Raw genomic sequence first — 25,879 nt, forward strand, 5'->3', positions numbered from 1 at the left:
TATAGTATTATTATTTTAAGTTCGTCTTACCCACCAACTAGTTTCATAGCTCATACTCGAATCCACCACTTAATCTTGGTATGCAGCAAATTCTATTTGATAATATTAAAACAGGTGAAACAGTTTACCATGTACGAGAAAACACACTGATATTTCATACTAAATTTTTTTCGTCTTAGAGATTTGTACTTGTCCGTGGAAGAGTCTCGGTTGAACGCGATGGATGCATAACAGTCACTCATAACCAAGGATCTTTCCCAAGTCAGTCATGGCCGGTTAACGGGGGTTTCTATAAGGCGTTAGTTCATGTTGAACCGGGTGAAAATGACATTGAGTTTTGTTTCAATGAAAGCAATGGAAATGTAACAACAAAACAATCACTCAAGTTGCATTATCAGCGCCTCACGAACAATCCAGTGGTACAGCTTGCTTTTATGCTTGGAAGAGACTCTCCAGCTACATTTGATTGTCCACAAAGCATGAAAAATGATTTGGATGAAGCCATGCGAAAACTCCGATGTGCAGCTTATCTTTGGCAAGCATTTACAGCGGATTGTATGTATAGGAACGGTTTTGGCAGAAGAACCTTTCAGCTGGCAGAAACTGTTCAGCCAGATACATTGTCTTGCATGTCACCATGGGGAACTCAGCGTTTAACAGCAACTGTAAATGTCTTTAGAGCGGATAAGACAGCAGAGGAAATTCGCAGTGTACCTGATGACGATCTTTTTGGTATTGCTATGGATACTCTTCATAAGAACAATGTTCCCCAACCCTTTTGGTTTGCATGCATGTTTTTGGACACGCGATATGACTCTTCGTCGGGGAAAATAAGAGGTCACGTCGCTTTAGGCGGCGGAGCTGGTGATAGTCATTTAGGAGTTTTTGGTTCTCATTCTCTTCATTCTTTTCCTAGTGCAATAGAGTACGTTGTTCCCACTTTTAGTGACGACCGTCTAGTTCCAAAATATCTTGCGAACGATGCAAATGAGAGTTCCACTGTCTGGGAATGCGCAAATATCGGCATTGGCGCAATGCTTCATGAAGTCGGACATTCGTTAGGTTGTCCACATCAACCCGATGGTATCATGCTGCGTTCATACACAGTGTTCAACAGAACATTCACTACGCAAGAGTTTAAATGCGTTCGTACTGGTTCCACAGGATTAAAGCCAGTACTTGAAAAAGACGAATGCTCATGGCATCGCTTAGATATGCTGCGATTTCTCTATCACCCTTCTTTCAGATTACCAAATGACCCAGTTTTTGATACAAATGGAGACTTGACGATAACCCCTCTCAAAGAACGAATTCAAGTTTCATGTGCAAGTGGAATATATCTGCTGGAGGTCGAATACGACAATTTAACCAGGGGCTGGAAGGAATTCAATCCACCCCAAACAATGATCGCGTTTTCGGATAGGGAATTACGAGAAATGTCAAACGCTGGTGATAGAGCGTACAAAGTCCGCATTCTATCATGTAACAACAAATGCGAAGAACTTAATGATATTTCAAAGACACTGAGTGATGCAATTGCTGAAACACCATATGGCTCAATGCATAAGTCACAAACTTTTGGGCTCAAGGGAACAGGTGGTCAAGAATTGCCCAGTTTATTGATTCCTCCCGAGACTCACATTACCCACATTCGCGTATACTCAGGCATGGCTCTTGATGGCATAGAATTGACACTTTCAAATGGACAAAGTCTGATGTTTGGAAACAGGGGAGGCAGCCCGAAGGATGTTCCCTTTTCTGGCTCCCGGATAGTCGGTTTTAAAATTAGAAGCGGTGCTTGGGTCGACGGCATTGGCTTCATTTTTGAGAATGGTAACGAAAGTCCATTTTACGGTAATGAACAAGGCGGCGGTTCAAGAAATTTTTTGCTTCCCATCAACTCTGTATTCAGTGGTTTCTTTGGAAGCGCAGGCGTAAGTGAACAAGATTTAGACTTAGTTCTTTACTAACTTTAGTTGCAGCCTTTTTGTGACAGCATTGGTTTTTACTACCAGTAGATACACGACAATTTAGTTTAATGCAATATATTATAAAGCTCGTGTTGCAATCTTCGTTATAGTAATAAACATTCTTTCATTAAGCAGGTCTACGGGAATCAAACAATGACACCTTTACTGGAAGTTTCAACCACACGAGAAAGATTTTTAACGCCCTGGCTCCACTCACGAAGTCTTGTTTCCATATTTGCGATTTGTTCCTTGTTAAGAATGCGGGATTGTACAGAAGAAATTCTAACAATCTCGGCAACTTGATCAATTTCGCCATCAATTAAGCCCAAACTTAATGCTCTCATAACAAGCAATTCCACTTCATATGTAGGAATTCGAGTGGTTTCTGCAATCGTCTTAAATGAGAGTAAGCGTTGACTGGGGGATAGTTGAAAAACAAGCTCCAAGAGTGCAAGGAGGCGAATTTTCTGACCAAGAAATGGAATAGCATCCTTCAGCAAAGGCAACTTATGAACATGACCTACAAGTGCCTCAAACTCCTTCAGATTACCGGCATTCATGGCAATGACAAGATCATGTAACCACTGAAATTCCGTGTTGACCATCTTTTCGAAAACCGGATGAAGGATTAGATCACCGAAGTTATAAATCTCACCTAGAACAGCGGCGACACTAAGATCAATTGCCTTTTCTAAAAGTTCTTGCCCAGTTTGGACCCCTAAATCAATACAGGAAATGTAAAGGAGACAATGACGATAAAATTGAGCAAAATCACCTTTGGACTTATAGTAGTCAGCACTCACGCTGTAGTAGGCTGCATTAATGATTCCTTCAACGTAATCAAATTTGTCAATAATTTTGGAAATTGAAGTCAAGATATCTAAAGCAGCCTCGGAATCGCCTAAAACAAGCTTAACACGAGCAATTGCACATTGAGTATAAACAAATGCATCGATGCTTTTTTCTTTGTCGATACGCTGTTTTATAGCTTCAAGACTTTTTAATGCTTCCTCATTGCTACAGCTTTCAATGGACTTCAAACCCATGTAAGCATATTTTAGTTGATTGATATTTGCATGAAATGAGTCAACAAATTGAAAAAATAGTGCATATCTTGAAGACAAAGACTTCGGGTCATCAAAAAACTTGATTAAAACGTCCGTAAGCTGCTTCCATAATCTGCGTTAAGTTAATTATAGTAAGCATATATTAACAAACCTTCTTTCGTGTAAGTCTTCAATGGCATAATAAAATTCCTTAATGTCATCAGGGGCTTGAGCTGCCTGTTCCTGTAAAAACCCAGACATGTCTGTTACCATAACTGTGTCCATTATTTATAATGTGATATAACCAATTGAAATACAGCGTCAAATTGGCACAGTAACGCTTAAAGGAGGTCTGGATATGAGGATTGTTTTTTTGAGGTTACGGGATTTAGTGTTGGCAAAAGGGTTATTAACACCACCACATAATAGCGTCTGTCCAATGGTCTTGGCAGTTTGTATCAATTAAAGGGTTAGTGCAATAAAAGTAATGAGCCGTATTTAAACTTGTGTTTCCGTCTTTTACCTGATAGCCTTTGGTTTGTTTTCTTTGTTTTTCAGTGGCAATTGCATCTTCCACGAAACAAAAGTTTTCTTCTCTCTATTATTGTCATTTCATATTCTATTTAGATACTGTTTCCCCTAATTCGTGGAAACATTTAATTAAATTTTCTAGACCAAACAAGTAATTGTAATCAACTTCTGTCGAGAAAGCTGAGTGTGCAAAGTCGATGAGCCTCAGGTTGTAATTACATTTTTCAAAACCGTCTAAGAAAGAGTCACATGCATCATAGGTAATTAAAATGCTACTGGATCGAAACGTTATATGCGCATCCTTTAGTTCTTCATATAACTTCATTAGCGACGAAGTGATCAAATCCATAACAATTGAAGCTTGATTCGCAGGAAGAGCTTTTGTAAATAACGAGAGACTAGGAACAATTAAATCTGGAGTAAGCGTTTTACCCCACAATGTCGAATAATGCGCCATAGACGAAGTAGTTTGATCCCAACAAGTCATTCCGGTGATTCGAAATCCATGTGAACCACTCGTGGTAGAACTAGACACAAGATCAAGTCGTCTCTTTTTATCGTCTGAGGCATCCTCTGCCCACAGTTGGCGACCAATTTTTATGTCCAAAATGCACGGACGTGTCATGCCGTAACACAGATTTTCAATAATGACAGCATGTTTGTATTTTCCCAGGGAAAAGTTATTCACTCGGTCGTTTCCTTCATTCTTTTCTATCAGCTGGTGCAAGTGGGGAATCCAGTTTTTAAGCTCATGCTTTCGTTCGAAGACAACACGATAGAAGTCATACTCAGTTTTGGTACATGGTTTTAACACTGTTTTCTCATCCCAACTCTGTAAATTACCATGTCCTGCTACTTGGTGAGGAAACAGGTTAATTGTGTTCTCTGCCATTGGGACATTGTATTTCATAAAGTCAACGCGTCGTCTTACCCCTAAAGCTATATACACCAAGAATTGCAAAAAAAAAGTTTATAATTTTTTTCTCACCAATTTCTTTAAAATTAAGTGCGCCACGTACTAAAATCAATAGGTTATTTATTGTATGCGTAGAAAATATACTAATATAAAAAATATTCATTCCACAATTGATGTATACCTGTACAGTAGTAACAGTTAAGACACACCCTTTTCGTATGTCACATTATTTAAAAAAAAAAAAAAAAAAAAAAAAAAAAAAACCGACCCGATAATACGAGATCGGAGGTCTAAATTCAATCCTGTACTCATTATTGAAACATGGCTTTCGCTCTCACCCTTTAAGCACTAGGGTTTTTTTGGTGGTGACTTTTTTGGTGTAGTACTTCAATTTTCGTACACCAACATTCTATACCCAGATTCATTTTGTTCCCTCCATCCCAGGGCGAGCAACCACTTTTGGCAAAAAAATTTTTTGTTATAGCAAGGAACCCGGAAAAATGTCTGTTAACCCTAAAGTAAGTACATTGAGCGTGTAACTGCATATATCTAATACTAACTGTGCACAGGCATTCCCTTTGGCCGACTCTACGTTGACCCAGCAAATTCTTGACCTGGTGCAACAAGCCTCTCATTACAAGCAACTTCGTAAAGGTGCTAACGAGGCTACCAAGACCTTGAACCGTGGTATTAGCGAGTTCATTGTTATGGCTGCCGATACTGAGCCCATTGAGATTCTGTTGCACTTGCCTTTGCTGTGTGAAGACAAGAACGTTCCTTACGTCTTCGTCCCTAGCAAGGCCGCCCTTGGTCGTGCTTGTGGTGTCAGTCGTCCAGTTATTTCTGCTAGTATCACTACCAACGAGGCTAGTGATTTGGCTCCTCAAATTCAAACTATCAAGTTGGCCATTGAGAAACTTCTTATCTAAAGAGGTAAATAAATTGGTTTAGGGAACAAAGTTGTAAGAACGTGTATAGCGTATTGCATATAGCAGTGTAACGATTGTAAAATGGTGTGTACGTTCTCTAAATGAGGTGTCGGGCGATGCGTTGCTTGCTATTTTTACACTTCTTACTTATTATAACGTGGTGGAATCTGTCGGGCGCATAATAGTAGACTTAGTAATCGCGTTTGTTTTAACTGAAGTGTGTAAGTTTTTAAATTTACCCTAGTATACGAGATGTAATGATTTTTTGTTAAAATAAAGCATCTGACGGAAATTCATGCAATTAACAAGATGTATCTGTTAGACGATTTTACGTTAAAGCAAATCTAAGTATATCGGCGCAAATTCTATAACAACTAATTAAACCTTTACCATACAGCTTACTCCTCACCTAATAAAAGTGGCTAAGTCCATAGATTAATGTAACAAACAATGATATGAAACTCTATTTAACGAAGAAACAGATGACTCCATCTTTAATAACTTCTATGTAGTATTTAAAAATTTATGATCGCCTCCATCAACAGACTAAATGTTATTGACTGTAAGTTAGTATAATGCTTATCATAGAGACAACGAAAACCAAGACCCCTTGATGCGTAAATTCGAGAAAAAATGTTATAACGACGCTACCGCTGTATTATGCACAATTCAATAATGAACTAACTATTTTATTATCGTGAGAGATACAGTAAACTTTGAACGTAAAAGTATTACATCAAAACAGATACTTTTTTCTAAGACAGTCAGCCTTCTAAGGTTTTCTGCTCTTCGCTGTAGTTATTGTACAGCAAACACAAACCTGAACCTGTTTAAGCAAAACGTTTGGGATGGGAAGACGAGCAGTAGAGACAGAAACTCATTGGTGATACACAGTGCGCTATTGAGAACTCTCAGTTCACATATCTTTTACAGGCGGAGAGAGTAGGGCTCCGTTCAAGGCTCTTATGATAGAACGGAAGAAAAACTACAAGCAGTAAAAACACTGTATATAGTAAACAATTTGGCCGGACAATGTTGTTAAACACAATACTCCAGATGCCTAGTTTAGAACTCCGGTCTAGATATCCGTTCTCCACTGTCACAACAGTGTAAAAGACCCCAAGTAACATTCAGATAGCCGCCGAGCAATAAACTGATTAATATAATATTCAACTATAACGTTCTCTAAACTAGAAACTTTCTCTCCTGTTAAACGATTAGTCCATCTAGTAAGCGACATTCGTTTAAACTAAAACTGAGCCCTACTGCACAGCAAGAAAGTTCCCGTGGCCAAGTTGGTTAAGGCTTCATGCTTATATGGTACACCTCCTGCCAGGTATGCTACGTGAAAATCGCGAGTTCGATCTTCGCTGGGAGCATAGCTTTTTGTTTTGTTTGCGTGAAACGGCTGTGGTGCATCGACATATGATGGTGCATGATTTTGGCCTCTTCTGCTGGCGATTGGGATGAAATAAAACAAAGCAAAGCAAAACAAAACAAGCCAGCACCAAGTCTAGCTAGTATCTATGATGTGTGTGCTGTTCAAAGAATGTTATGTTGCCTCGTATACGTTATTTATTTACCACTAACTATGTTAGCAACTATGTTAGTAACCATGTTTGGAGTAGTAATCATTTAGTACAACTGAATATGAACAAGAATCAACAAGCTGAACAAGAAGTGAAGGAGCAATGCTATATAATAGGCTTAGAAAGGCGACTTTCAAGCTGTAATGGCTCAGATGGAGAGACAGTCCCTTCGTCACCTGGTGGGGTGGTATGTACGGGTTCGAGTCTCGCTGTTGATCCTCTGATTCCCCTACGGACTCTGGCGGGCAGCTGCCAGCAGCCGAGGGGATTAAACACGGGGCCACCGGCAGAGGTTGGCAACAACGCACGTCAACCCCGGGTCAGAGGCAGTGCGACAGCGACAGGATTCACTCGAGCCGTCGCAGCAGGGAAGGGGGTCTCCACGTCTTTTTGCTGCTGTCACCGATGTTAAACAGTGGACAGCAAAGCGAGTGCTGCAAGCGGGTACGCATGCTAAAAGAGGGAAATCGTGTGTGTGTGTGTGTGTGTGTGTATGTAGTAATAGTAAGTGATAATAAGTATTAATAGTAATTTTCTGATGACCACTATATAAACTATAACAAAGTGCAACGTTCAGTGGAGTGCGAGGTAGGAGAGTGGAACTCCGACGGGCTCATAACCCGTAGGTCCCAGGATCGAAACCTGGCCTCGCAACCTTTTTCATTTTTTGGCGTGCACACGTCATTGGCTGCACGCAGAGCAGACCGGCAGTAAAAAGAAAAGGAGCTGGACACACTGGGGATTGAACCCAGGACGACTCGCATGCAAAGCGAGCATGCTACCACTGCATCATATGCCCTCCGCTGTTTTATTTTGTTTGTTATGTTTTGTAAAGTAATTTGTTCTCTATTTACAGTTAAGTAGTGTCTGTTAGTGTCTCTTGCAAGGAAGAATAGATTTCCTGTTCTTCTTCACTGATCCCGTCTGCTATTGGACTGTGTGCTGCTGTTCGCGCTTTCCGACGACAGGACCAAAACAGAGCGATGTAATGTCTCTCTAGAGCTGTTACCGCTCCGCTTTTCTCACAAATAACGCAGATATTGCAAATCTCTCGAACGCTAGCAGCCCCACCCTTCCCACAAGATGCCGTACCTTACGGAAAGTGAGCGTAAGACAAAATGAAATGAGTACAATTGCAACTATGATGACTACAGGGAGTGTCTTTTCAACGAGCATCAGTGGTGGAGCGGTAACATTAATGCCTTCCAAGCATTAGCTCCGGGTTCGACTCCCGGCTGATGCAAGTATGTTCTTTTTTGCTTTATTCTTTTTGCACTTCTGGTGCCGTGTTCCTGGCTCTCAGGGGACATCGCTCGAGGCCTTGCCATCGGTTTTTTTTATTCCTCATATCGCAGAGAACAGTAAATAATTCCGTGCAGAATTTTCTACTCATGTTCACTATTTTGTAAATGTACTCGCAGCCGTTTTCAATTTGTGTTTCTATTAAACATGTATCAATATTTGTAGTAATTAACTAGAGTTTATATTACGAATTGAGATTAAATATATATTAAGTTTAATAATTGAAATGATGATGGTCGTAAAAAAGCTTAGCTGCGTCTTTCTTTACTAGTTTTAAACAATGGAATACGTGTACTAAAGTTCATCACTGACTCAGCAAAGTATATGTAAATAACGTAAATCTATTGTTGCTCATACGTCCAATAGTAATAGTTAGTATTATGACTACAGTAGCTTATGTGTTTGTGTAGCTCGCTCTCGTAAAAGCCCATGGTTTCGGAGCTAGATTTGCACATGATCAATTAGTGTGTTGCTTAGGTAAGCACCAAATGTGTCTTGATGTAACCGTTCTGTAAATTCACGATCTTGCGGACCGCAGCAAATGATGCTATCTTTTTTTACGTTAATGCTTTCGAGTATCATGAAAGCAACTAACGCCGGCTTCCTTATCTCTTCTTTTGATTAAGTATTTTGTATACTTTTTTTCGGCGACTTAATAGTCATTTTCTTTAGCAACGCTGGACATAATAAAAGGTAATAAATTTTAAACAATTATTATATGATATATATATATATATATATATTCTAAATTAATTAGTTTAATACTATTTCACGATGTTGTCAATATGTATTTACATTACACATAGTTACTTGCAAGGATACTATGCCTAAAGCCCTTTGTTTCCAATTTTCAATTACCCAAACAGCCCATTTTAAGTACTACATCCATTCCATTGATATACTCATCGCTTAATAAGAACAAGTGCATTGAATGGTGTTTGTTTGCACCTGCTTTTCATAAATTCCAATAACTCTACCAGATTAGGAGAATATTGCTTGGACCCGAAACAAAAATACCCGAACGCCTTTCAGCAAAACTTGCGAGGAGGTGTGTGTTTGCTTCAGGTTACTCTATAATCAGTAATGAAAGTATTAATTCAAGCGCATTTTCAGAGATGTATTTTTATAAAAGAAAAAATTAACGATTGACTGAGCAGATAGCTTAAATATACAGAGAATCATTTTCTCTTTCCTCGTTTTTTCTTTTTTTGAGACTTTGTGCTGGATTGAGCCTTCTGGACAGCAGGCTTTTCCGTAACCTGTGCTTGAACTTCCTGTGGTTTTGCCTCTAATAGAAATGTTAGCATTTGTAACACATACTCGAGCAAGTGATTACTAACCCTCTTCCACGGGAATGTCTTTTCCATTCATTACAAAGGCAAACTTTCCTTGCATCTGTATTAAGTGTGTCATTTCAGCCAACTTATCTGTACGATATTTCAGACAAATGCCATTGGCAATTTCATAGGCTTTTACGAAAATGTAAGCATCTGCTTCATGTATACGATATCTGATTACAAGTTTCGTCTGCTCTTAGTACAAGCACCCAATTTTTTTATATATCAACTTACTGTTGAGGGATACGCATCTAATAAGAGCTTTGTTTCTTCTAAAAACTCATTAAGAGTTCTAAAGACAACCATATTATTAGTTGTTCTTTCGGGTCGTTTTTTTTTCTTGGTTTGGTTCTCGTACTGAAGGAAGACTGACTACACAACCAAATTTGGACAAAAGTCTTAACCATCTAATGCCACCAGAGTGAGTCCCTTTGTTAAAGAATTTTGTTAAAAATGGCCAAAAGATTAAAGCCACATGGAGAATCAAAAAAGAGCGATGGACAAAAAAGCATTGTTGAGCTGTTAGCATTAACTAAGTCATCATTTGGCATCCAAGAACATAATCCGGAACTAAAAAAGGAGCAGTTAAAGCATAGACAAACCCAAAAAAAGAAGCTTAACAAACTAAGACAGCGAAAACTTACACCGAATGTACTCATACATCGGACGAAACGCGAAAAGACGAATTTACGTGCTGACAAAAGCAAACACCTTCCATTAACTAAAATACCTGGGAACTTAAAAAAATTACGGGATCAACGCCGCAGGCAGCAAAAGCTTGAGTTATCTATTTTTAAAAAATCACCAAAGGATAAAAACAAGGAAACAGAATACACCGAGGATATTTCATTAGAAGGAGATAATGTTACAGTTGAAAGCCAACCATTCAAAACTAGTTCGAAATTCGAAGACGTTAAAAAACAATCACCACGAACAAGTCCTAATATCGCTGCTCATGAAGTAAAAACGGATATTCCTATTAAATCAAGTCAAGAAACCAAGGTATCTTCAACTCACCCATCTCCTGAAAACGATGATGACCTAGAATCAGAAGATTCTGAACCAGTATTCACTCCCAGAGCTCGCCTGAAAAAGCATCGCAAACTGGTACGCGATGAGGATATCAACATTGATTTTGATGAGGAGGTTCGTCGCGAAGCAGAAGAACTTGATGATGTTGATCTTGAGGTAACTGGTGCTCGGATAAGGAATCCGAAAAAGCAGCTGCTTTTACAAAAACTGAAGCAATTGCGGGGTATGTTTTATTCTTGTAAGCGTGACTCTTAACTAACTAATTATAAAGGGCGTAAACATAGTCCAGTTCTCAATGATTCTGATACAGATGAAGAGACCGACAATAAAGAGAGTACCTCCGAGTTAAGTGAATCTCAACATTCAGATAGTGATTCATTTGTTGTGGATGATGCAGAAGATTTAACTGAAGTCCAAGCTTCCTTACCAGTTGAATTTTCAAGTTCAAGTTATCAGGGCTTGAAGTTTCATTTTCGGAATTGCATCAAGATAATGGTTTACCGCAGTATGGATCAGAGCTATTCACTCGACAGCAATGAGCATCTAGCATTCTCATTGCATACCGTGCGACGGCGAATGGCATCGGTGGTTGACTCAACTATCACCTCTAGTGCTTGGAGATCGGATTTTCTTGAACAACTTAAAACTCGTCCCATGATGAGAAGTAAAAAGTGTGAGCCTGTAATGGGTTGTTCCGCTTGTCATATACAAACACGAGTGTCTACACATTGTGTTCGATTTACTGGTTCCTTATACGATAAGAACACATATCAGGTACGTAAAAAAACTTTAAAGGAAAAACTATCTGACTATGTAATAGTCAATTTCGAAAAAGCGCAAGGATGTTCCCGAAGCAAAGGACCTGCCAATCGGTGTATTTTGTTTTCGAAGAGCCCGAATGGCACACAATGCTTTCCACTGGGAATACAGGGCATACCAGCATGTCGAAGCGGAGGTGTCACAAGCTAGAAAGAAGCTTTCCACAAATGACTATGATAACCTCGATGATGTTGTTGCCTATGTTTTTGACACCTGCATAGACGAGAAGTTCATTGAAAGTGTAAGTATCTTGCGTAAATGAAACTAACACTAACACCACTTTAGCAATGGACAGAGTACTCTAGGCTATTACAATGCAACAGCAATTTCTTTGAAAGTTTTACCAAGCAAAAAAAGAGATAGGCTGTTTATTTAACATGTGCAATAGTTTTGATTTTTTTTTTTAATACAGCTTTTGTCATCACTCTAATTTCTGCAAAATACTTTGCTTAATTTTTAACAATTCAGACCAAAACAAAAATTCCATATTTAAACCTATCTTCTAGCCTTTGCCCTACGAGCCTTTCCCGGTCGATTAGGCTTACCCTTTACTCCGCCTTTTCCCTTCCGACCAAATTCGGTAGCGGCCAAACTGTCGAGGGTATTGCTCTTGGTCCGGTGTTTTCTTCCACCATGACCAAATTTCTCGTTCTTTCGTTGACGCTTTAAGTTAGGTGTGTGTTTTCCTCTAGCGCCAGTTTTGTTTTCCTTCTTCGGTACGGAAGCCTCCTCAAGAGCCACGTCAAAGTCATCTTCTGTAGTAAGCTCGTTTCCTGTGTGCTTACGCTTTAATGCATTGATCTTTTCCATGGTTTCACGCTTCTGTTTGGCACGCTCCTCCTGTTTAGCGAATTGGACTTGCTTGCCAAACTTCTTAAGCTCGCGTTGCTTCTTCGCTTCCTGAGAGAGTTTCTTTGCAGTGGCCTCTTTAATCAGTTCCTGACGAATCTTTTCCATGTGCTCATCAGTCTTGAGCATCTCGGCAAAATAGTCTGATGGTCTAGTAATCGGTACATTTGCTTTGCGAAGCTTTTCGAATGCAATTTTCACTGCATCCAGACCTTGCTTATAGAATGCAAGCTCACGCTTCAAATCATCTTCGACATCTTCGACCACAACTGGTTCAGCAGACGTGACTGACATACGCTCAACGAATGTTGTGTTGGAAGGATATTCGACTCTCTTCACGGCCGCTTCAAGAGCCGCCGTGTTGTTAATCGCAAGCTTACGCTTACGAATAATGTCTGCATCTTCTTCCAGCTCCAAGCCTTCCAAGTCGGAAAGCTCAATTTCATCCTCATCGTCGGAGCTAATTTGCTCTTCTATCTCCTCTTCTGTTGATTTTTGAGCGGCATCCTCTGATTTGGTGGCCTCCGAAGAGTTCTTTAAGTTTTCAATATCTTGTTTTAAAGACTTTTCCTCATTTTCAGACGGTTTGGCACTTTTTTTTTTAGCATCTCTCTCTTGTGATTTTGCCTGCACTTTAGAGGACTTTTTGCTAAGTTTTTGCTTATCCGCCATTTATACACTTGTCGATTAGATTGAGCCGACGGACGCTTGACAGGAGTTATTTAACACACGAGAGCTTTGCTTTTTAGCCAAGTCGTGCGTTGTGTTGAAGTGCAACTAACTTTCATCTCTCAGACTGGTGTTGGTGGTGAATTTCTGAGCCTCGATACGAACTCGCGTATGCAAACCTACGAATGCCTTTATTCAACTTAAAGTGGTCATGTGACCGCTTAAAGCAGTTTCGAAAACGAATAAACAAAAGAGCTGTGCTACAGTTATTGTTGCAAGGTTGAGTCGTACGCAGACTACATAGGAGAATATGTATACATGGGAAAATATGGGAAGAGAAGTTTGACGTAGAAGGAAAGTATGAGATGATTAATCATCAGTAATTCATTAAAGCTCTTCATTCTCAGTAGTTTCGTGTTCAAAGGCGCGCAAAATATTACGACGAATGGTTATGTCATCATGCTTGCTATCGGACAACGAACCCTTTTTCAGAATGCGTCCAAGACGAGCAAACTCACGAACAGGCCAAGAAGGATCCTTCAGCGTTTTCTCAAAAACACTGCCATAATATTTGTACCACTTGTTCGTGCCTTCCATGACTAATTGCTTCACCTTTTCGGCAATCACTGGACGCGAATCTTGAGGAGCTGCCGTAAACTCAGCAGCCAACTTATCGAGTGAGGGAATTGTACCAGCAGAAGGCAACAAACGACCATTGGGACCACGACGAGTGTCGCATTCTTCGTTAACGAAATTTACAATTCCTTCTGTGGTACGAGAACCCTCGAAACTGAGAGGCTCTCTTTTGGCACCACGCTTGAACACTGTCGAATGTTAGTACGTTGATATAGGCGGTCGACGGACTAATACTTACACTTAATTGTAGGAAAGCCGGAAATGCCTTGAAGCATGCCAATATCACGATGAATGTCGGCATTGATTTTCGCGACCACTACGCCAGGTTCGTTGGCCAAGGCAACAGCAACCTGCTCGTAGATGGGTCTCAAACGCTTGCAGTAAGAGCACCAGTCAGCGTAAAACTCGACTAAAACATCCTTTTCCTCATCAAGAACAACAGAGTCAAATGTAGTGCTATCCAATTCAACAACAACGCTCGGGGTTTCTACAACTTGAACTGGTTTTTTTACACCAGTTTTAGCCGAAACAAAGTCCACCAAACTTTCCAAATCACGGCCAGAAGTGTATTGTTCAGGTTCCTCAGCTCCAGAAGGGAACCACTTCAAAGTAGGGTAGCCACGGATATCGAATTTGCTGCCAACCTTAGAATGACGATCTGCGTCAACGCGAGCAATAATGATGTCCTCATCGTCTGCGAAGTGATCACCAAGTTCCTCATAAATAGGAGCAAGATTTTTGCAATGGCCGCACCATGACGCGTAAAACTTAACTAAAGTTCCTTTCTTTGCATTTGCTACGGTTTTCTCAAGTTCATCCAAGCTTTCGAACTCAACTACATGTCCAGCAAGCGCATACGTGAACAATGTAGCCAGACAACATAATAAAGACAGTAATCTCATGGTTGACGAGCGCTTTACTTTTAAGACCTCCCGCGTTCACTAATAGGGAAAGGACAAGTGAGAATCGGTGCGCCAGCACCCACACATCAGCAAAGGGCTACCAATGACGTATTGCCAACTGATCTGCGCGGAGGAGTGCAAAGATCAACGCAAATCCTTCTCGCTATCAGTCACCACCAAAATAATATACTAAATTCGATTAGTCGCCAGGTTGACCAGTGCATAAATCTGCAGAAAAAAATAGAGATTACACTACTAAAGCCTCCAGAATGGTCAGACTCGAAGAGATTGTTGATGAGGCAGAAATGAATGCTGCCACTGCAGTTGAAAAGGAGAATGTAATCTACGAAGAAGAAACGGATTCCGACGATGAGTCTGATTTGGAAGGTTTGGAGGACGAAACGATTTTGGATCGTATCGTTGCGTTGAAAGAAATTGTTCCCGTTACCTGGAGACTCAAACTTGCTGATGGTCTAAGCTACACAGCCGAAAAGGCCTCCACCGTGATGAAATTCGCCGGCAAATCAATGTGGGTTCTGTCTACTACGGCTTTGCTTCTGGGTGTTCCCTTTATGATGTCTGTTGAGGACGAGGCACAATTGTCCGAATACGAGAAACAAATTAGAGACCAACGCGGCGCCAACGAGGTATGATAACGATTGTCTAGCAGCGTTAAGTCCCGCTGTGTCTTTTTTCTTCAGCAACTCTGATACTAACTACAATAAGGTAATTGCTCCAGGCGGTGTTAGTGGTGCTCTGCCTCAATAAATTATCTCTCTTCAATAGACGTGACATTCCGGTTGACTGTTGGGGAATAATATACCACCTGCGGAATAGTCTATTCTTAAAATGTCATTTGTTTTAAAAGCTATTGATTTCTTGTGATGTCTGGAAACTCTAATTTTAGAGGAACAAAAAAAGCACCTCTGCTTTTTGTTAAAGGTAGCAACCCGTACGTGATAGCTACGAGCGGGATTTATGTACATTGAACAAATTTATTCATCATAAAATTCTTCGTTTTCAGTGGGAGTACTGAAAATGAATTCCAAAAAAGACTGGGTTGATACTGAGCATATGGACTTTGGTACCTACTGTATCAAAAAGTCGCGGAGTTGTCCGTTCCACGCGACGACTAAGTCTCCATCGGTGGAAACACTAAGACGCAGGACACCATCGTTTCCTTGTTGCCGGATGTCGTCTGAATGATTGTCCTCGTTCGTGAGCAGTCGTTTGCGTTGGAATAGTTCCATCCCCAACCTTAGACGGCTTTCGTATGAATACAAATTAAACTCAAACTGAGAGCAGAGAACCCTTGTATCGTTATGCGAGGTAGCGAAAGTGGAAACAAGATGTCCAACGATCGGGTTTAGGGTGCATGTAACTGAGTACGGATTGTGGACTCCGTTAGCACAGCTGTACAAGCGAGCTCCAATGCTTGCACCAACACATTTTGTGAGCGCTCCATAGTAGACCTCTGCTCCGACACTCCAGAAAGGATCAAATTTTGTAAGGTTTGCTGATTCGAACAAGGAGGGCTGTAACCTCCCACTGTTCCACAGTTTTCGGAATCCAATCATTGCTTCGTCGGTACTGTAGAGTATTTCCGTGCATGAGCGACCGGTATCACGCTGCCAATGCAGCAAAGTCTATTCTTGTTAGCTGATGCTTGGTAAATATATAACAACTTACAGAAGTTGAGGTATGAATACCCCGTTTGGTTGACACACTCAAGTATCAAATTGTGTGGTTGCGGAGATGCGTTTTGCGAATATGGCTTCAAGCTTTGCTGTAGGAAGATGAAGTTTACCAAACATTAAGTAAGGCTTTCTTTCGAAACCCATGTCCGTAAGTTCCGTTTTTAGATGCCGATAAGGAGGAAGCAAATGCTGAAATTTCTGTTGATGCTGAGCAAAATGACCAAAGACATTTTGAGGGAGTCGTAAATCGACATTGCTGTATAAGTATGATACGCTTCCATTTAAAATAGGAAGCATTTGAATTTCCCAATTGGATGCAAAATTTGGACTCGGAATGGACGATAAATCGCAATTGATTCCGCTTGGGATTTCTAGATTGAGTACTTCTTCACATGGTATTAGTATATTTACATTTACAGAAAGTTTGTATTTTTGTGTTTAAACTTACCATCGGCGGACTGCGTTAAATTGGTATACAAATTTCCGCGGTTCCAACCGGTTTTTCTCAAATACTCGTCAAATAGAGCCCTTGTAAATGAATTCATGGTGTATAAACAGACATCATAACCTGTCTCAGGTAAAATATCAGATTAATGAGCAATCCAACTCCCGTAAACGAGCAGTACTTAGTGGTATTAAATTCAGTGAAGAAAGCAAGTACTCCTGTTCCAGACGACGTCAAGACACTACGAACCCTTTTCACGGATGAACAAAATATATTCAGAGATTAAATTAAATTGACGGGCTTCTAATGCATTAAGTAAAAAGAGTGAATAATTTAATTGACATGAAGAAAACTTCATATCACGGATGAAAATGTAAGGAGTAATATGGTTGGGAAGACATGAAATCGGAAACAGAAAATTAAAAGGGAGACAAGACGTAACAGATCATAAAAGTTTTCCAAAACCCCAGGAAAACCTATCAGTAGAATCCATATTTTGTAACTCGAGCGCTTCACCCCGTTCCGCTGGATTCCATACACGGACGGTGCCGTCATCTGAAATGCTGGCAAGCTGGTCTTCGTTTGACCATGCAACAGCTGTGACATCTTTACCATGACCGCCCTCCAGCAACGAAGCAGAACAACGATCCTCATCCGACACGTCAAAAAGGACAACGCCATTGCTAGCACCTTGTGAACCGCCGCCACAGGCAAGCGTGCGTCCGTCCTTACTGCATGCAGTTTTCACATAAAATGATGAAACACGTAGACGAGGATCCTTATAAGTTGCGCATACACCGGCCTCCAAGTGGGAGGGTGCATATGCATAAACTGAATTGTCTCTCGAACAAGCATAAACTCGGTCTCCCATAGGTGAGACACTAAGACTTGTGATGCCAAAAGCACGACGGGCATTGTTTTGGGGTTCAGGAGTAGAGGCAATGGCGGATGGATGCAGTGAATGAATGTTTCGAAGGTCCCAAAGCTTTACAATGCTATTAGCTGAACATGCAGAGACGGCTTGCGTAGTCGAAGTAGGAATCCATTCAGCGGCAGTAATAGAACACGTGCGACCATTAGCTTCATGTGCTTGGTTGATACGGAGAACAGGTTTTTGGTAATGGTCACCGTCAATAGTGATACCATGAGTACGCATATCCCAAAATATAATAGAGCCATCTCTTGAACAAGTCATTAAATTATAAGGTGAATTCTGGCAGAAGGAAACCTCCTTAACAGAGTGAGAATGATAACCCTCTACTCCGCGACGACCAAGTCGCGTAATACATTGTTGAGTTGCGAGATCAAAGATGTTTGAAGTCTGGTCACCAGATGCGGTAGCGAGCAAACTGTCATCTTCAGAGAAAGTAACACCGAAAACGGCGTTATTATGAGCCAACCAGCCGTGAATTCTCTGAATGGAACGATCGTCGTCCATACCGTACACCGAATTACATCTCGGTTTCGTGTCAATAAGCTCTAGTGCACCGGTTTCAGTGCAGACTGCAAGAAGAGACTCATGGTTGGCAAAGGCAACGCTGAAAGGCAATTGATCAAGCATAGTAAGACAGTCAGAGGGCCGTGAATAATAGTTTTGGAGACAAAATCGGCTACCAGTAATATCTAATCCCAAGGTTAGTATCAAAGCAACTTCAGGATGACACAAATAATTGAACGTACTTGTATCACGAATATTGATTCCGCGGGAAATGCCCAGACCTCGCTGCAACAACTCTGTAGCGATAGAAGCATGACGGACAGGTTTTTTCGGTGGTTTATGAAGAATTGGAGTTCTTTGAAAGAGCTTTTTACGAGCTTTAGATCCATTACCGTCGAGTTCAGGAAAGTCCCAAAGTTTATGTTTCTTTGAAGGTGCCGCGGGTGAAGATTCTGGAGTTCGAAGAACAGCATTATTTGAGGTTTCTGTAATATCGGACAGCACTCCGAGGACAGTATCCTGCACGGGAGAAGACAACCTCATGCTTGTGGTTTTGTGATTTGTGCTTGGTAGAATACGCATTCCATTAGGGAGGCGGCCTGTCTTTAAATCGTGTCACGCTACGCGATACGCGACGCGTCGAGTCGCGTACGCGTAGCGCGTTTTGTAAACATGGTGTTTCTTCGCGACGCGTCGCGACGCGTTATTGGTAACCAAAAAACCGCATGTGTAGCCATAGATACCTGTTTATGTTTAGCTTTACTAAGTGGTATTAAAACTAGTACAATATCGTCTTAATTTACGACTATACACAGCGGTTTGCGCGCATCGCTTTGTTGTAAAATGAAGATTACACATTTTTTACTATTAGACCTTAAAATTGATTATCACTTTGACGCGTCGCGTTTTTGATTTCTATATTAATAAAAATTTTTGTGAATGAACATTTGTTTATTTCCTTGACTCCTGTTTATAGTTCCATCCTACGTAGCGGAATTAATGTGATTACTGTTTTTTTTAAGCTTTGCTCGTAATAATACTCAGTTTTGTTGGACGACATATGTCTCCTACAGCAATCTGATTGCAACGACCTAGTATAAACCCATATCTACTGATTCAACTTATTTTTCGTTCTCAAGCTATAACGGACCTTGTATTATTTTGAAAATAGCCTGGACCGTTTGTTTTCTTGTCATTTCTTATCCTGTTTTGTCAAACTAACAAAACATCGTAAATATCGTCACTTTTTCGAACTTTACTGTTCAAATAAGATCAAGCACGAAATTACGAATAACAAAAATGTCGTCGGACAAAGATGAGCCATATTTAAGTGAATCGGGATCTTCTTCTTCAGACAATAATGATGATAGTGACTACGAAGATACATCTATTGGCTCCAAACGGACGCGTAGAAATTCATCAAGAGGAATGAATTCAAAAAAAAGCAGAGCGGAAGTGGAAGAACCGCCGATACCAATTGAGGAAATGAGTAATGCATCTTTTGACAAACTGATCGGTGAAAATACTGAAGTCGAATCTATCGTTTCAGCTTGGATTCAACTTTACAGAGAAAATCAAAGTCAAGCACTGGTCGAAATTGTTAACTTTCTCTTAAAATGTTGTGGTTGTAATAAACCAGTTAACGATTTTGACGTTCAGGATTCGGAAACGGCGTCTACGACGCTTTCCCAAATCCAGGTTTCAGTTGAAAAGGTATAAGTAATGTTGGTAACACGAAGCTAACATAATTAGCAAATTAGCGGGGATTATCCGCTAGTATCGAAATCTCTCAAATATAAAGCTTTCAAAAGCCGATTAGTGGCACTCGTTAAGGAATTTATCAATCAACTTTACCGGCAACAGTATCTTTTTCTTTCCAATAACAAGAATTTATTTTTGGAGATCACGAGTTGGCTTGTCGCCATGTCCTCTTCTACATTAAGACCTATCCGGCACACTGCTACCTTCTTTTGTATGAATATAACTTCAAGGCTTTGTGATCTGTGCGGCAGGATGTTGAAAGAAAAGAATACTCTGTCGAAACAATTGGCTACCGAAGAAAACAGATCCCGCATCAATTTCGATAGGATTGATTCGATTCGGGATTCTATTGATGAACTCAGTTTACATGAAACTACTATTCATGAGTATTTGAATGATTATTTCGACAGGTATGTTACGGTATACGGTTTATTCTCTAACACATGTAGCGTTTTTGTTCACAGATACCGTGATGTAGAGCCCAGAATTAGATGCGAATCCTTGCATGAACTGGGTTATTGGATCACGACTCTGCCTAGCGTGTTTTTAGGTGGTGCTTATTTACGATACTTAGGTTGGATGCTTTCAGACGCGAATGCAAGCATTCGGTTAACGGCCATTCGTGCATTGACAAAAGTCTACTCAGATGAGTCATTTTTAAGTGCGCTTCGTCACTTTTCAATGAGATTCAAGGAAAGAATTGTGGACATATGTTGTTACGACGTTGATCTAAATGTTCGAATTTCGGCAATACGTTTGTGTAATTCAATACGGGCCTGTGGTTTCTTTGAGGAAGAAGACATAGATAAAATCTTAGATTTGCTGTTTGACTTTAACGTTAAGGTACAAAAGGAGATTGCTTCATTCCTCGTATCATACGTGGATGAACTCTTTGCAGAGAAACTTGAATTATGGGGAGGAAGAACTGCTATTTCTTTGGAGCTCCAAAAAAATCTCAATACTACTTTTAGCATAACATGGCTGAAGTATTCTATCTTAACGAAATTGCTATCAAAAATCGTCAACTCAGTTACCCAGAAATCACAAGAAATATCTGCTCTGTTACCGTACAAAATGGAGGGTTGTGATAAAGAAACGCCTTTAGAATTGGCTATTGCCCCTATGCTCAAAATAGACCATGATTATGCAAGTTGGACTCTTTTAATGGATTACCTCTTGTATGATGAAGACTATTCTTCACAAACTGGCATTCTTCATGAGATTTTTGAAGAGTGTAATCTGACGGAAGAGCTTATCGTTACCGTGTTGCAGATACTATTTGCATCCTTAAAAGCGGCTTTCGATCCAGCATTTTACTCACTTTCGCGCAAAGGTCAACAACCGAAGGAGAAGGAAATTGCTAGCGCTAACGAACATGTTGATACTGAACAACTAAGTTATGAATGTCTTCCTCTTATCATTGGACTATTAGAAAAGTTCTCGTCATTATCACAATGCCTTCAGTTTTCATTACGTTTGTTACTCAACTTACAACCGCAAGTTCTTTCAACGTCTCAGATGCGACCAGTATTAGAGGACTTACTAAAGGTACTCCAGAAGATTTTTTCACAAACAAATGACTACGAGGTAATCCATAGTTGTGCCTACGTTTTTGTGAGATTGCAGGGCGTCAGTCTTATCGAGAACTCATTATCAATTTCAATTTATGAACTTGGTGAAAAGCTCTTAATAGAATTCAATGCATTCTTCTCCAATCACGATTTAACGACTGTTTATGAAGACACCACCTACCGAACGGCTGAGAGTTTGCTGAAAAAGCTCGAAAGTATTACATCTTTGAAGAATATGATAAGGGATGAACGACTCAAGGTGACGTTGAATATACTTAAGGATTTAATTACGCTTCCAGAAAACAAAACATTCTGTAACCCAAATGTTTGCCTATTACACATCTTACAGAACCTTATTTTCTGGTGCGTCAATGATATCAGTGAATCTGAGGACGACACGTCCAACCGAAGCATCCTCACTGAAGCATGGCAATTGCTTACAGATGTCTCACTTTCACTGATACAGCAAGAAGAATCGGGGGTGCTTCAATTACAAGTAAGTACAGAAAAGTGTATATTGTTATTAACAACTAAAACAGGCATCACAAACATACCTTGAAACAGCCCTTATTTATGACAATATGTCCGGTGTTGCCAATGATGAAGCTGTGTTACCAAAATTCAATTTGCCAGAAGAAATTGAGGATGCCATTCTTTGCTTGTTAGACAACTGGTTTTACACATTCTCTCGTTCATTCGGTACTCCTGCTGTGAAAATAATAAGTGGACGTCATTCTCGGAGGAGAATAATAACGCTTAAATCAACGCTGGCAAAATCCTTAATTGAGCAAATATGTTGTGATTTGCTCGGAAAAGTATTGATGCTAGGCAACTACCATTCCAGCATTTATGCTAAGCTGGAGACACTGCACAAGATGAAAGGCTACTTTGGTCCAAAAATAGGTGCCATTTTTAACGAAATGGTCCCATCCACGACAAGTGAATGAGGTGTCACCTGTATAACTTTAGTTACAAACAGCCACTGTTCGTTGTTTGAGTTCGCAAACGCCTGCTATGATCGACGTGCCTGCATCATGGCACGATAACGCTCAATTAAAGCCTGACGTTCTTCACCTAATGCCTTCCGTCGTGCAAGGGATTCTGTATTCCCTTGTTTGTCTTTTTTTGGAATGCTATGTATGATAGATGTCTTTTTCAAAGATGGGAGAACAGGAGGTGCATCAACCCTTTCATTAAAGGCAGGTCTTTGTTTGTTTAAAGATTCCCAAGGGTCGGGTGAGCCCTTTCGTTTTCTGTGACTTTCGATTGGGATATATTGGCTTTGTGATGTTAGTTACTTTGTGCTGATGCGTTAAATTAACGTACCCTGTAGTTTCAGCCTCCCAGTTTGTGTCCTCTAACTCCATTTCCTTTTCGTCAAGTTCTGCTTCCCTCTTCTCTTGTTTCCGTTTTATTTTTTTGGCTGTTTTCTTATCTGTAAATTCGTCGACCTTCACGGGTCCACTTTTGAAGGAAACCGGTATAGCCCTGTTTACTCTTTGACTGAACTCACTCATTTTTTCGCCGGGAAGTCTTTTTATAATTGGCTTTTTCTTCTCTGTTTTCGCTATTTTCCTCTCCAGTCTTTTGGCTTCATAAATTTCCCTCTGCTTGAGAAGATGTTTGAAGGCTTTCGGACAATCATCTTCGTCTCCATTAACGACGGGAGCATTATCCTCACTTAAAAATTAGTATTCGTTATAATACAATTGCGAGAATTACTTACCCTAACTTTTTACGATCTTTTAGTTTTTCCGAACGCTTTTTTCTCTTGTGAGCCATATTAAATACAACAGGTTTCTGCTCTAAGACGACTAAAAGAACGGTAAGTTAAGTTATATTGATTTTGTCTTCCGTAACAGGCTTCTCTTCTTCAGGAAGAGAGATAGAAAATAGAAGTCAATAAGTGGTTCATGTAGGAATCGAACCTAGTATATTATTAGTGGCTATATACATCTACACCATGAAAAGTAAAAGCCAAGGCAAAAATGGTGTTTTCCAGACTGTCACGGTTCGAGACCGGATATGTTTAGGTCTTTAATGATCCAAAAATGTTGCTTGAATGTTTTTTTGTCGATTTCGATTCTCATTTCTGTTTTTACAATGGCATTTAAAATTGATCCATTTGGATTTCTCGTCGTAAGGGTCTTAGTTGAATAGCTTTTGACGTTCAAGTGTCTTGCGAATGTGTCTGACATCGCACACTCGTCAGCGCCAGTGTCGATTAAGGCTTTGACTGACGTCGTTTGGTCTGATAAATAAAAGTGTTGATGTAATTTGCCCTCGTCCTTGGGGTCTGTCGTAATATCAAAGGTATCCACGGCGGGCTTCTTCTTTTGGAAGGGTTTCCCGTTATCTGTATTCGTTATTTCGTCGGAAGTTGATTGGTAATTCGAATTGAATCTTCTGTAAGATCCTCGGAAGCGATCCTTTCCTTGAAATTTATTCGTCTGTCGTCTTGAGTCGTAGAATCTGAGTAGTCTGACGACAATTTCTGTGTCTAATTCGAGATAATTCTGACGGTCTAAGAATTCCTTGGCGTCTTTGTCTGCAGTCATATATAATAGTAGCAATCCAATATCATCTTGAGTAACTCCCGGAGCTCGTACGAATTTCTCGTAAGCAACAGCGAAGGTACTGAGGCCTTTTTCGCGTGCCTTGATTGTCGCCGAGAACAATTGTTCGCGATAGAAGCGAAACTCTGGAGCTAAGATTTCTGTTAGTAATTGGCGCCATTCCAGTTCTTTGGCGTCCTTAATTGTTATAATGCGATCTCTGATTTCTTCGGGAAGGGAGGCGAGTGCCTTCGATCGTTTTTGTTGCGACGTAAAATTGTTATATGAGAAATAAACGTCCAGTTCATCAATAAAATCCTTAGGATCACTGTCACGCTTGAATCGTATCATTGGGAACTTGTCCTGAGTTATAGACTGTTGATACTTGAGGGTGTTTTCGAGTTCCGCAACTCTGCCTATTAGAACTTTGACTAATTCCGCATCAGAAAACGTCAGATCAGTATCTGTTTTATCTTCTTCCGCGTTTGCGGGTGTCGCCTTCTTCTTCAATGGCATGCCGAACAATTCTTAAAAAAGAAAAAATTCAATGAAACGAGGTTGAACATTTTGTCACGGCTCGAGGCCGGATATGTTTAGCTCAATTGAGGATTCTTGTTCTTATGTTTCGAACAATGAATAACTTCTTTCTTTAAAATACCTTTCCAAAAAGGCTTCGGTTAATAAAACCTAAATGTTATGTTACGCGCAATAAGTTCTGAAAGTTACTGTTGAAGAAAACAAGTAGTGTTTAATAGATTACAACCACTGAACCCTTGAATATTTGTATTAATTTTTCAATTGATAATATCTCTGGTTACTAATTCAGATTTTCAATGTTTGTAAATTTCGGGAAAACAAAATCCAATAATTTTGCAAGATATGCGAATATAAAGCAATAAATCGGAATTGCTTCGTAATAGAAATGAATGCTAGCGAATGTTTAGCCTTCAATTTAAGAGACCAATCAGTTGAATGGTTGTTTCATTTCTAAAGTTCAATAGTACCGAGTCAATGACATAACTTCATTTGCTCCGTGACGCAGACTGACCACCGACTAAAGAGGCTATAACAATTGCTGACGCTAAACTCGATTATTTCGTTAGGTAGTTTTGTTCTCCGAACTGCTCATGGTGGGCTTTTATTTTTAAAGTTGCCTTTCTCAAAATTACTGATAGCTATTGTAAACTAACATAAGATTGCTATTTATGACCTAGTGAATCCTATAAATAATAATATTAAGAATTACCGATGAAATACCGTTAAATGTAAGTTGATAGAAAAGACATTTGTTGATAAAAATCGAATTGAGTATGCAAACAAAATTTTGGTGACTTTTACAAAGGAATTCTTGTTCATTTAATTCCTTTGTATTTTATTCTGCAATGTGTGTTTGTCTAATTTTCAATATTCTTTTAATAATAATATATTCTATAATTTATCATGTGCAAAAAGTTGAGCACAAATAAGAGAACAGCACCTAAACAACTCCCTTAGTGCGTATAATTTCATTAAATATGTTGCATGTGTGTTGCCAAGTACAAAGTAATGCTGCAAAATAATACATAAACGTCTAATCCCCAGAAAAAGCCATTCCTTAAGCAAGAAATTAAACATTGAAAATGCCGTTATTAAATGAGTTTGTTGTCATAAACTCAAGTATATCAGTGTTTGGTTATGTGATATTAATAAAGAACATTATCAACGTAATTTAGCATCTAACAGAAAAAAAAAAAAAAAAAAATCGGATTAAAGTTTACTTCCATTGCTATATCTATTTATGTACTGTTGCAGACATTTGATGCTGCCTATTTAATTTCTTGTTTATTAAATTCAGTTTTTTTTTATGACCTTTTTATTTCAATTGCATAAAATAACGATTAATACG

General features: G+C 39.7%; 14 protein-coding genes and 4 non-coding genes across 18 annotated transcripts; 8 read left to right on the forward strand and 10 right to left on the reverse strand.

Moving 5' to 3' along the window:
* Nucleotides 1-12: 12 nt before the first annotated feature.
* SJAG_03407 (metallopeptidase) lies at nucleotides 13-2,114 on the forward strand. The gene is made up of 3 exons (XM_002174518.2): nucleotides 13-131; nucleotides 180-1,934; nucleotides 1,983-2,114. Exons 1-3 carry the CDS (start codon nucleotides 81-83, stop codon nucleotides 2,016-2,018), a joined length of 1,842 nt encoding a protein of 613 aa, XP_002174554.1. The 5' UTR covers nucleotides 13-80; the 3' UTR covers nucleotides 2,019-2,114.
* On the reverse strand, nucleotides 76-3,519 carry SJAG_03408 (19S proteasome regulatory subunit Rpn9). The gene is made up of 2 exons (XM_002174519.2): nucleotides 3,189-3,519; nucleotides 76-3,149 (listed from the first exon to the last, which is right to left on the reverse strand). The coding sequence occupies exons 1-2, from the start codon at nucleotides 3,299-3,301 to the stop codon at nucleotides 2,117-2,119; spliced, it is 1,146 nt and encodes a 381-aa protein (XP_002174555.1). The 5' UTR covers nucleotides 3,302-3,519; the 3' UTR covers nucleotides 76-2,116.
* Nucleotides 3,458-4,687, reverse strand: SJAG_03409 (inositol polyphosphate kinase). The gene is made up of 2 exons (XM_002174520.2): nucleotides 4,645-4,687; nucleotides 3,458-4,565 (listed from the first exon to the last, which is right to left on the reverse strand). Exon 2 carries the CDS (start codon nucleotides 4,455-4,457, stop codon nucleotides 3,636-3,638), a length of 822 nt encoding a protein of 273 aa, XP_002174556.2. The 5' UTR covers nucleotides 4,458-4,565; nucleotides 4,645-4,687; the 3' UTR covers nucleotides 3,458-3,635.
* A 160-nt stretch (nucleotides 4,688-4,847) lies between these two features.
* SJAG_03410 (small nucleolar ribonucleoprotein SNU13) lies at nucleotides 4,848-5,540 on the forward strand. Its single transcript, XM_002174521.2, has 2 exons — nucleotides 4,848-4,981; nucleotides 5,033-5,540. The coding sequence occupies exons 1-2, from the start codon at nucleotides 4,964-4,966 to the stop codon at nucleotides 5,390-5,392; spliced, it is 378 nt and encodes a 125-aa protein (XP_002174557.1). The 5' UTR covers nucleotides 4,848-4,963; the 3' UTR covers nucleotides 5,393-5,540.
* Nucleotides 5,541-6,672: 1,132 nt separating this feature from the next.
* Nucleotides 6,673-6,771, forward strand: SJAG_16103. Its single transcript has one exon. It is a non-coding gene; the product is annotated as a tRNA-Ile (tRNA).
* Nucleotides 6,772-7,563: 792 nt separating this feature from the next.
* On the forward strand, nucleotides 7,564-7,635 carry SJAG_16104. The gene has a single exon. It is a non-coding gene; the product is annotated as a tRNA-Met (tRNA).
* A 73-nt stretch (nucleotides 7,636-7,708) lies between these two features.
* SJAG_16105 lies at nucleotides 7,709-7,780 on the reverse strand. The gene has a single exon. It is a non-coding gene; the product is annotated as a tRNA-Ala (tRNA).
* A 373-nt stretch (nucleotides 7,781-8,153) lies between these two features.
* Nucleotides 8,154-8,224, forward strand: SJAG_16106. Its single transcript has one exon. It is a non-coding gene; the product is annotated as a tRNA-Gly (tRNA).
* A 445-nt stretch (nucleotides 8,225-8,669) lies between these two features.
* Nucleotides 8,670-11,990, forward strand: SJAG_03412 (fungal protein). Its single transcript, XM_002174523.2, has 4 exons — nucleotides 8,670-10,875; nucleotides 10,924-11,426; nucleotides 11,473-11,712; nucleotides 11,757-11,990. The coding sequence occupies exons 1-4, from the start codon at nucleotides 10,074-10,076 to the stop codon at nucleotides 11,832-11,834; spliced, it is 1,623 nt and encodes a 540-aa protein (XP_002174559.1). The 5' UTR covers nucleotides 8,670-10,073; the 3' UTR covers nucleotides 11,835-11,990.
* On the reverse strand, nucleotides 9,066-10,050 carry SJAG_03411 (signal recognition particle subunit Srp21). The gene is made up of 3 exons (XM_002174522.2): nucleotides 9,855-10,050; nucleotides 9,624-9,810; nucleotides 9,066-9,571 (listed from the first exon to the last, which is right to left on the reverse strand). The coding sequence occupies exons 1-3, from the start codon at nucleotides 9,924-9,926 to the stop codon at nucleotides 9,462-9,464; spliced, it is 369 nt and encodes a 122-aa protein (XP_002174558.1). The 5' UTR covers nucleotides 9,927-10,050; the 3' UTR covers nucleotides 9,066-9,461.
* SJAG_03413 (rRNA processing protein Ebp2) lies at nucleotides 10,537-13,223 on the reverse strand. The gene has a single exon (XM_002174524.2). The coding sequence runs from the start codon at nucleotides 12,990-12,992 to the stop codon at nucleotides 11,967-11,969; it is 1,026 nt and encodes a 341-aa protein (XP_002174560.1). The 5' UTR covers nucleotides 12,993-13,223; the 3' UTR covers nucleotides 10,537-11,966.
* Nucleotides 13,224-13,322: 99 nt separating this feature from the next.
* On the reverse strand, nucleotides 13,323-14,633 carry SJAG_03414 (protein disulfide isomerase). The gene is made up of 2 exons (XM_002174525.2): nucleotides 13,864-14,633; nucleotides 13,323-13,813 (listed from the first exon to the last, which is right to left on the reverse strand). The coding sequence occupies exons 1-2, from the start codon at nucleotides 14,525-14,527 to the stop codon at nucleotides 13,377-13,379; spliced, it is 1,101 nt and encodes a 366-aa protein (XP_002174561.1). The 5' UTR covers nucleotides 14,528-14,633; the 3' UTR covers nucleotides 13,323-13,376.
* A 55-nt stretch (nucleotides 14,634-14,688) lies between these two features.
* SJAG_03415 (TOM complex subunit Tom22) lies at nucleotides 14,689-15,295 on the forward strand (the record flags this gene model as incomplete). The annotated part of the gene is made up of 2 exons (XM_002174526.2): nucleotides 14,689-15,174; nucleotides 15,254-15,295. Exons 1-2 carry the CDS (start codon nucleotides 14,797-14,799, stop codon nucleotides 15,293-15,295), a joined length of 420 nt encoding a protein of 139 aa, XP_002174562.1. The 5' UTR covers nucleotides 14,689-14,796.
* Nucleotides 15,296-15,615: 320 nt separating this feature from the next.
* Nucleotides 15,616-16,769, reverse strand: SJAG_03416 (Mdm10/Mdm12/Mmm1 complex subunit Mdm10; the record flags this gene model as incomplete). Its single annotated transcript, XM_002174527.2, has 4 exons — nucleotides 15,616-16,173; nucleotides 16,217-16,253; nucleotides 16,340-16,610; nucleotides 16,673-16,769. 4 exons carry the CDS (start codon nucleotides 16,767-16,769, stop codon nucleotides 15,616-15,618), a joined length of 963 nt encoding a protein of 320 aa, XP_002174563.2.
* A 151-nt stretch (nucleotides 16,770-16,920) lies between these two features.
* Nucleotides 16,921-18,697, reverse strand: SJAG_03417 (WD repeat protein Cdt2). The gene is made up of 2 exons (XM_002174528.2): nucleotides 18,350-18,697; nucleotides 16,921-18,292 (listed from the first exon to the last, which is right to left on the reverse strand). The coding sequence occupies exons 1-2, from the start codon at nucleotides 18,687-18,689 to the stop codon at nucleotides 17,115-17,117; spliced, it is 1,518 nt and encodes a 505-aa protein (XP_002174564.1). The 5' UTR covers nucleotides 18,690-18,697; the 3' UTR covers nucleotides 16,921-17,114.
* Nucleotides 18,698-19,406: 709 nt separating this feature from the next.
* On the forward strand, nucleotides 19,407-22,516 carry SJAG_03418 (mitotic cohesin complex; the record flags this gene model as incomplete). Its single annotated transcript, XM_002174529.2, has 4 exons — nucleotides 19,407-19,820; nucleotides 19,860-20,278; nucleotides 20,318-21,935; nucleotides 21,979-22,516. 4 exons carry the CDS (start codon nucleotides 19,407-19,409, stop codon nucleotides 22,384-22,386), a joined length of 2,859 nt encoding a protein of 952 aa, XP_002174565.1. The 3' UTR covers nucleotides 22,387-22,516.
* Nucleotides 21,950-23,368, reverse strand: SJAG_03419 (fungal protein). The gene is made up of 3 exons (XM_002174530.2): nucleotides 23,166-23,368; nucleotides 22,766-23,119; nucleotides 21,950-22,719 (listed from the first exon to the last, which is right to left on the reverse strand). The coding sequence occupies exons 1-3, from the start codon at nucleotides 23,219-23,221 to the stop codon at nucleotides 22,452-22,454; spliced, it is 678 nt and encodes a 225-aa protein (XP_002174566.1). The 5' UTR covers nucleotides 23,222-23,368; the 3' UTR covers nucleotides 21,950-22,451.
* Nucleotides 23,303-24,778, reverse strand: SJAG_03420 (hypothetical protein). The gene has a single exon (XM_002174531.2). The coding sequence runs from the start codon at nucleotides 24,508-24,510 to the stop codon at nucleotides 23,446-23,448; it is 1,065 nt and encodes a 354-aa protein (XP_002174567.1). The 5' UTR covers nucleotides 24,511-24,778; the 3' UTR covers nucleotides 23,303-23,445.
* Nucleotides 24,779-25,879: the final 1,101 nt, after the last annotated feature.

This window comes from Schizosaccharomyces japonicus (genome assembly GCF_000149845.2).
Source record: "Schizosaccharomyces japonicus yFS275 unplaced genomic scaffold supercont5.2, whole genome shotgun sequence".
In the NCBI taxonomy this organism is placed as follows: Eukaryota; Fungi; Ascomycota; class Schizosaccharomycetes; order Schizosaccharomycetales; family Schizosaccharomycetaceae; genus Schizosaccharomyces; species Schizosaccharomyces japonicus.

Bases quoted from the DNA above. Each gene is read 5' to 3' on its own strand.
- SJAG_03407 (XM_002174518.2), top strand. From the start codon at position 81: ATGCAGCAAATTCTATTTGATAATATTAAAACAGGTGAAACAGTTTAC. The intron at 132-179 runs GTACGAGAAAAC...TTTTCGTCTTAG, and splicing joins CAGGTGAAACAGTTTACCAT to AGATTTGTACTTGTCCGTGG. The intron at 1,935-1,982 runs GTAAGTGAACAA...CTTTAGTTGCAG, and splicing joins GTTTCTTTGGAAGCGCAGGC to CCTTTTTGTGACAGCATTGG.
- SJAG_03408 (XM_002174519.2), bottom strand. From the start codon at position 3,301: ATGGACACAGTTATGGTAACAGACATGTCTGGGTTTTTACAGGAACAG. The intron at 3,150-3,188 runs GTTTGTTAATAT...AACTTAACGCAG, and splicing joins GAAGACTTACACGAAAGAAG to ATTATGGAAGCAGCTTACGG.
- SJAG_03409 (XM_002174520.2), bottom strand. From the start codon at position 4,457: ATGAAATACAATGTCCCAATGGCAGAGAACACAATTAACCTGTTTCCT.
- SJAG_03411 (XM_002174522.2), bottom strand. From the start codon at position 9,926: ATGGTTGTCTTTAGAACTCTTAATGAGTTTTTAGAAGAAACAAAGCTC. The intron at 9,811-9,854 runs GTAAGTTGATAT...TACTAAGAGCAG, and splicing joins TAGATGCGTATCCCTCAACA to ACGAAACTTGTAATCAGATA. The intron at 9,572-9,623 runs GTTAGTAATCAC...CATTTCTATTAG, and splicing joins AGACATTCCCGTGGAAGAGG to AGGCAAAACCACAGGAAGTT.
- SJAG_03412 (XM_002174523.2), top strand. From the start codon at position 10,074: ATGGCCAAAAGATTAAAGCCACATGGAGAATCAAAAAAGAGCGATGGA. The intron at 10,876-10,923 runs GTATGTTTTATT...CTAATTATAAAG, and splicing joins AAAACTGAAGCAATTGCGGG to GGCGTAAACATAGTCCAGTT. The intron at 11,427-11,472 runs GTACGTAAAAAA...ACTATGTAATAG, and splicing joins ACGATAAGAACACATATCAG to TCAATTTCGAAAAAGCGCAA.
- SJAG_03413 (XM_002174524.2), bottom strand. From the start codon at position 12,992: ATGGCGGATAAGCAAAAACTTAGCAAAAAGTCCTCTAAAGTGCAGGCA.
- SJAG_03414 (XM_002174525.2), bottom strand. From the start codon at position 14,527: ATGAGATTACTGTCTTTATTATGTTGTCTGGCTACATTGTTCACGTAT. The intron at 13,814-13,863 runs GTAAGTATTAGT...AACATTCGACAG, and splicing joins CGGCTTTCCTACAATTAAGT to TGTTCAAGCGTGGTGCCAAA.
- SJAG_03417 (XM_002174528.2), bottom strand. From the start codon at position 18,689: ATGCGTATTCTACCAAGCACAAATCACAAAACCACAAGCATGAGGTTG. The intron at 18,293-18,349 runs GTACGTTCAATT...CCTTGGGATTAG, and splicing joins AATCAATATTCGTGATACAA to ATATTACTGGTAGCCGATTT.
- SJAG_03419 (XM_002174530.2), bottom strand. From the start codon at position 23,221: ATGGCTCACAAGAGAAAAAAGCGTTCGGAAAAACTAAAAGATCGTAAA. The intron at 23,120-23,165 runs GTAAGTAATTCT...CTAATTTTTAAG, and splicing joins AAAGATCGTAAAAAGTTAGG to TGAGGATAATGCTCCCGTCG. The intron at 22,720-22,765 runs GTACGTTAATTT...AACATCACAAAG, and splicing joins TGGGAGGCTGAAACTACAGG to CCAATATATCCCAATCGAAA.
- SJAG_03420 (XM_002174531.2), bottom strand. From the start codon at position 24,510: ATGCCATTGAAGAAGAAGGCGACACCCGCAAACGCGGAAGAAGATAAA.